The sequence below is a fragment of the Kryptolebias marmoratus genome, linkage group LG5 (assembly GCF_001649575.2).
Source record: "Kryptolebias marmoratus isolate JLee-2015 linkage group LG5, ASM164957v2, whole genome shotgun sequence".
NCBI classification, from domain to species: domain Eukaryota; kingdom Metazoa; phylum Chordata; class Actinopteri; order Cyprinodontiformes; family Rivulidae; genus Kryptolebias; species Kryptolebias marmoratus.
The window spans coordinates 25,169,022-25,174,800 of NC_051434.1; the positions used below are offsets into that span (position 1 = coordinate 25,169,022).

Below are 5,779 nucleotides of genomic sequence, written 5' to 3' on the forward strand. Positions count from 1 at the left end.
GGTCACTACCCAGAGTTCATGACCATAAGTGTTGATGAGTCTGTCTACATTTCTACTCTCAGAGCTTGGACTTGCAGCTCAGCTCCCTCTTCACCACACCAGACTGGCAGGTTTGACTATCGGCTGGACTCTTGTCTCCAGCACCCCTGAATAGACCTTACCAATTAGGCTGAGAACTGATTCCCCTGGATTTGGAATAAACCCTCCATTCCCCCTTCTTAACAAGTGGACACCACCCCAGTCTTCCAATCCAGTGGCAACTGATGTCCATGCAGTATTGCAAAGGCATTAAATCTCAACTAGAGTTTGTCAAACTCTTTAATAAGATTTAATAGAGGTTTTCTTCAACGTTGGCTTTCTTTTTTCCTCTCTCTCAAAGCTTACACTGGTAAAGAACCAGAGCAACAGTTGTTGTAACACTTTTCATCTCACCTCCTGAAGCTTCTAACTTCAGAGTGCTCACAGGTGTCTTGGTGGTCTTGCTTACTATTCTTCTGCACACGCACTCTGTGAAGACGGCCTGCTCTTGGTAGATTTACATGTCCCATCTTCCCTCCATTTCTTTATGATGGCTATAACAGAACTGTAGGTTTAGTGCTATGGAAACCATTTTGTATCCATCCCTGACTGAAAAGTACAAATACGTTTTGAAAATCTTTTCTTAGAGTTAAATTAGGACAGTCATTTTAAAAGGGGGGTGAATATTGACACAGTAACTTATTTTACAGTATACATTTTGTTGTTTTTAACTGGTAATTTTCTGTAGAAAATTTCACTTTGACATTGAAGATTTATTTAAAAATTTATCTGAAGGTCAGTTGATACTGACCCCGATTAATTTATGACAGGTATAAAAGCATAAAACATTCAAGAGGTGTGAATACTTTATAGGCACTATGTCACCACCATGCATTCCTGGGCTCCAACTGGGACCACCATACAATGCCATGATGATACCACTACAACATTGCTTCTCACAATCCTCCACAACCCATCACCAGTAATGGGAAGCCAACTACATTTTTAATATACCCTCGAAGAAGGTTTATTCAGAAGACCCTTCCTCCCTGTTCTGGATAAATTTTATGTCAAAGTGGGGTTGTCATCCAATGTGAAGGGATCTCAAATACAATTGCTGGCCAAGTAAGTGTATTGTTTAGTGGGAAGTAATGATTTTTTTAAATATGATCTAAATAAAACACTGCGACTAGAATGCATTAGTCTTTAAATGCCTAAAAAAATTACTTTAGATGCAGTGGTACAGACAGAGGTTATACACAAGCATAGTTAGATTCTTCTGCACAGTTCTTTCCTAACACCTTAAAACAATATCTCCATATTTCCTTATCCTGAAAATGCTTCAAAACAGTAAAAAAAAAAAAAAACAGCTTTTGGAGGCAATTTTTTGTTCTTTCGAGATCTATTGTATCCTCCCCTTCATAACAGTTTTAATTTAAAGTAGTCATTTAAAAAATGACTACCAAAGTATTGGCCTCTCGTCTTTTACAAATTTATTATTTATGATCATAAATAATTTTTAGGTTGTGTGAACATATGGAAATTTGGAAAAAACTGTCCCTTTAAACCCACTAACCTCACTCTGGATTGTGGACAAACCATCTGGTATGATGCCTTCATGATGTGATCTCCCATCCAGCGGCAAGGCAGCAGTGGTATTCATGTTCACATCAAAAACCTAAATTGCAAATAAACATTGAACATATCAGTGTTGTAATGCATAAAAAAAACTCATTAGCTGAATTGCCAACCGTCACCATGGCCTAATTTTTGCCTTCCAACCAAGTTGTGACTTAAAATATTGATGCTCTGATTAAGATTTTTGACTAGCACCAATTCAAATCATTCAACATGGAGAAATGAACAGTTCTAAAGCTATACTTGTATATTTTAACATAGCACTGTACCAAACAACACATTGCAAACAAAGATATTAAAACGCTACAGTAAGCATTTACGTGGCACGTAAATTCAGGTTTTTGCATAAAGTATTCTCAAGCCTGTCTAAACAAAAGAAAAAAAAGCAAACCGTTTCAGGAGTAAAGCATTTTAGTTTAAAAAAATAATTGAGCATAAAAGGAACTACATATCTAACATTACCACTTGCTGGCTGTTTTGGTTTATAATTAAATAAAATTAAAGTTTTTTGTGTTGGTATACTGTGATATTTTATCATCTCCAGTTTGAACTGCACCATAATTTTATTCAATAAATTTGAGAAGTTGAAAATTTTCCTTTATTTGGGTTGCAACTTCTCAGTGGTGATGGTGGGTCCTGAAGCCAGACCAGTTGAGAACTACTGGTTTAAACCATCAAATCATGGGATGAGAGAAGATGGAAGCCAACTATTCAGTTAAAAAAATAAAAACAAAGTACTAATGAGGAGGTTTTATAAACCACAGAATGGTCATAAAATCTATGTTCCCAAGAATACAAACTACAGGGCCAGTTGTAGAAGTAACTGAAACTGTTAACAAAAACTAAATAAAATGGTGCGCTGTCTAAAATGAGTAGCCAGAAATGTGGGGAAAGTTGTGCTGCCTGAAATAAGTTACCATAAATACTAAAGTTGTACTGCCTAAAATTATCTGCTGGTGATATTTACTTTTAGAACTTTGCACACCAACCAGCCCTTTGTCCAGAGACTAATCACCTCTTCCTGAAAGCAGAAATGATGTCCACATGTACAGACCCCAGAGTTGATTCAAGGTGTCTCGTGCATTCACATGACTCCAGTCTGAACATGCAACATCAGTCTTAAGCTCGGACCTGCCTGGATCATGGACTGCAAATGTTAGTGGGAAGGAGTCTCCAAGACAGTAGGAGCTTGCCATGTTAGTTTGGGGTCAATAATAATTAAACTTATTACTCAACAGTACTTTCATTTTTCTTTCTTAATTTAAGTGGACTCTTTTCTGATTTTCTTTAAGTAGGGAGTCAGTTTGTGGTTCCATTCCTTCTCATCCACGATAATCTAAGTATTATAACTTGTATTTTAGGCTTGAGGTATTTTATGGCTCATCCTTTGATCACTTCTTTTTATCCCCAAAATTACTGGAATCATTTCAAACAGAATTTGTTCCTTGGTCTGTAAATAGGTGTAGATATTCCTGTTTTTATAATAAAACCCCTCAAAATCTAATGTACTGTGTGTGTTTGAGTTTCAGCTAAACTGTTGTTTCAGTCCAATGCATAAGCTTGACCTAATGTAAATTCCCTACAACGCAGTTTTCTTAAATATTGTAAATTTATGCAATGATGTTCATTAAATGAATTAATATGATACTAGAAACGCTGTGCAGTGTCAAATGAGCTATGGTAAATGCTAGATCGATAAGTTGTAGCGCCTAAAACAAATTACTATAAATACAGGAAAAGTTGTGAGGCATACAATGAGTCATTGTAGATTTTAAAATGAAGTTACTGTAAATACTAGAAAAGCTGTACCATGTAAAACAAGGGTCCCCAACAAGTCAGCCATTGATCATTTGGCACTAGACTTCACAGAAGTAAAAATTAAAAAGACAAAAGCTTTTTTTTTGCAATTTGGAGTTCTTAATCAGTTCATTTGCAGCCCAGTGAGGTAACACATGTACAGATGTGGGAAAAGTTGCACTGCCTCAAATAAATTACCATATATATATATGAGAAAATGTGGGCAAGAGTATGTGTGTAAACATTAGATTTTTTTTTTTAATAACTTCATTCTACTGAATTTTAACATTTGATCTGGGTTCAGATAAGACTACATTTAGGTCCAGATCCAGACTGCAGTCCTGCCATTTGTGGACCCCTAACCTACACAATATTTAACCCTTAAAAGCTGCTGTATGAAACCATCCCAAACTGTCACTGCACCAGTACCTTTCCAAAGAGCTGCATATGAGCTTGTACCACTTCTAACATGTGGGATGTGATCTCGTTCAGGTCCTTGACACAACGAATATTCATTGCCAGTAGTGACCTTTGACCCTGTGACAGGGGGAACAAAAAAGGCTATGTCACAATATATTCTGAAAGTCCTGTATCCTTACATGCCATTAAAAGGAAATCATTTATATTCATAAGTATTTTACTTGCATTGTAGTTGCGTAGACTTCCAAGCACCTTCACATATGTTCCAGGAGAAGCAAAATTTATAAGCCCACAGTTCTATGAAACAGAGGTAAGGGATCATTTACTTATTGTGCTCAAATACTTACAGAAATAAAAAAAATAATCAGAGTGTAATAATTCCACTAGCCTCCATATTAACCCACAGCTTCACATTCAAAGGTGGACCTGTCATGTCATCCACTAAGTACTGTATGCTGGTCATAGACTGAACAAATCTTCTGATGATCCCCACAATTGAAACCTAACATGAGAAGAAGCACAAAACATTAGCTAATGTCAAACATAATTTAAAACAAGAAAAACAATAACAGGGTGTGGGGAAGGCCTTCTTTCCAGAAGGAACTAAATTTGAGATAAAATTTGTTAGACTTCTCCATCACATATTTAATTCAATCCTTTTTATTTTTGTTAATATTCCCAATGTTTCACAGCATTAAATGTAAAACTGTCTGACAGAAACTGATGTAATTCTGCAGAACCAGATCCATACTGACTGGAGACATCATGACTTTTCAAAAGTTCTTCCAAGGTTGGACATAAACAAATGTCGGACCAAATTTCAGCAGAGCCCAAACTGCTTCTGGTACTCCTCCTCCATTACAAATAATTGACTTTAGGCTTTCTATAGAAAAGCCTAAAGCTGAGAACTCCCTGTGACCCTGAGGGCTATGTTTCCTGAGGCTGGTAATGTCTCCCATGGCAAACTGGTCTCAGGTTAGGGGCAATGAGAGCGCTTCAAAAATATTGATGGATAAACGGCAGAAGCATTAGAGTGCCTCGCTTGGAAAAGAGAAACCAGGGCACCCCCTGGAGCTAGGCCTGGAGCAGGAGCTCGCTGGCAAGTACCTGGTGGTCGAGCTTTGGCTCCTGAGGCTCGACCGGGAAAAGCCCAAAGAAGAGACAAGACAACACCTCTGAGGTAACTGGTCTGCATCTGTGTTCAGGCCTGAGCTCCCATTTTGAGAGACACTGTCTTCAGCCACAAATGCCTTCTTAGGAAAGTGAACCGTGGGCTCTTACGCTCACGTTGTCGAAAACGTGCAAACGTGGACAGTTAGCTGTTGCTTGTCTGAAGACCCTAGTTTATCCCCATAAATGGAATTGAATGTATTGTTCAGGTCCATCCCAGTGGGATGTGGGAGTCTTTTTACTCTTACTGAGTGTGGTAAAATGTTCATAAAAACAAGCAGCCCCAGAGAAACGGAGGATTTCATTTTGATTGGACCAGAAGTCCTGTTTGGCACAAACTCTGTTATTTTGAATAAACTCTCACTGTTCAAGAATAACTTCTGTCTGTCAAGTCATTTCTGTGATCAATAAAATCGTCGCTAAGGACCCAGAAGAACGTCCACCGCCTTGAAGACACTTCAGATTGGCGTCACGAAACAGAAGGTCTTTCAGCTCATCGAGGCCTGATCGACTCCACCTGCTGTGCTGTGCCTTTCCGATTCAGCCGACGGAAACGGTGAGTTACTGCCTGGTGTGGTCGAACAGTTCTTTTTAAAGGGCTCCCTTTAAAGTGTCTGTGTCGGGGACAGCGACGATTTTGATGATTAAGAGTGACTTTCTAAACTCCAAATTACTTGTGTTAGTAATAGTGTTTTTTTTATGCAGCCCCTTTGAGACAGAAAACGGAAAAAAAAAA

The 5,779-nt window shown here is 38.1% G+C and overlaps 1 protein-coding gene across 1 annotated transcript in view; it reads right to left on the reverse strand.

Moving 5' to 3' along the window:
• LOC108248126 (replication protein A 32 kDa subunit) overlaps positions 1-5,779 on the reverse strand; it is a 28,229-nt gene that overhangs the window by 2,598 nt on the left and 19,852 nt on the right. Inside the window, exons 4-7 of the mRNA XM_017436656.3 lie at positions 4,262-4,375; positions 4,099-4,170; positions 3,883-3,990; positions 1,595-1,696 (exon numbers count right to left, since the gene is read on the reverse strand). Coding sequence (XP_017292145.3) covers positions 1,595-1,696; positions 3,883-3,990; positions 4,099-4,170; positions 4,262-4,375 — 396 coding nt within the window. The remainder of the gene's footprint in view (positions 1-1,594; positions 1,697-3,882; positions 3,991-4,098; positions 4,171-4,261; positions 4,376-5,779) is intronic.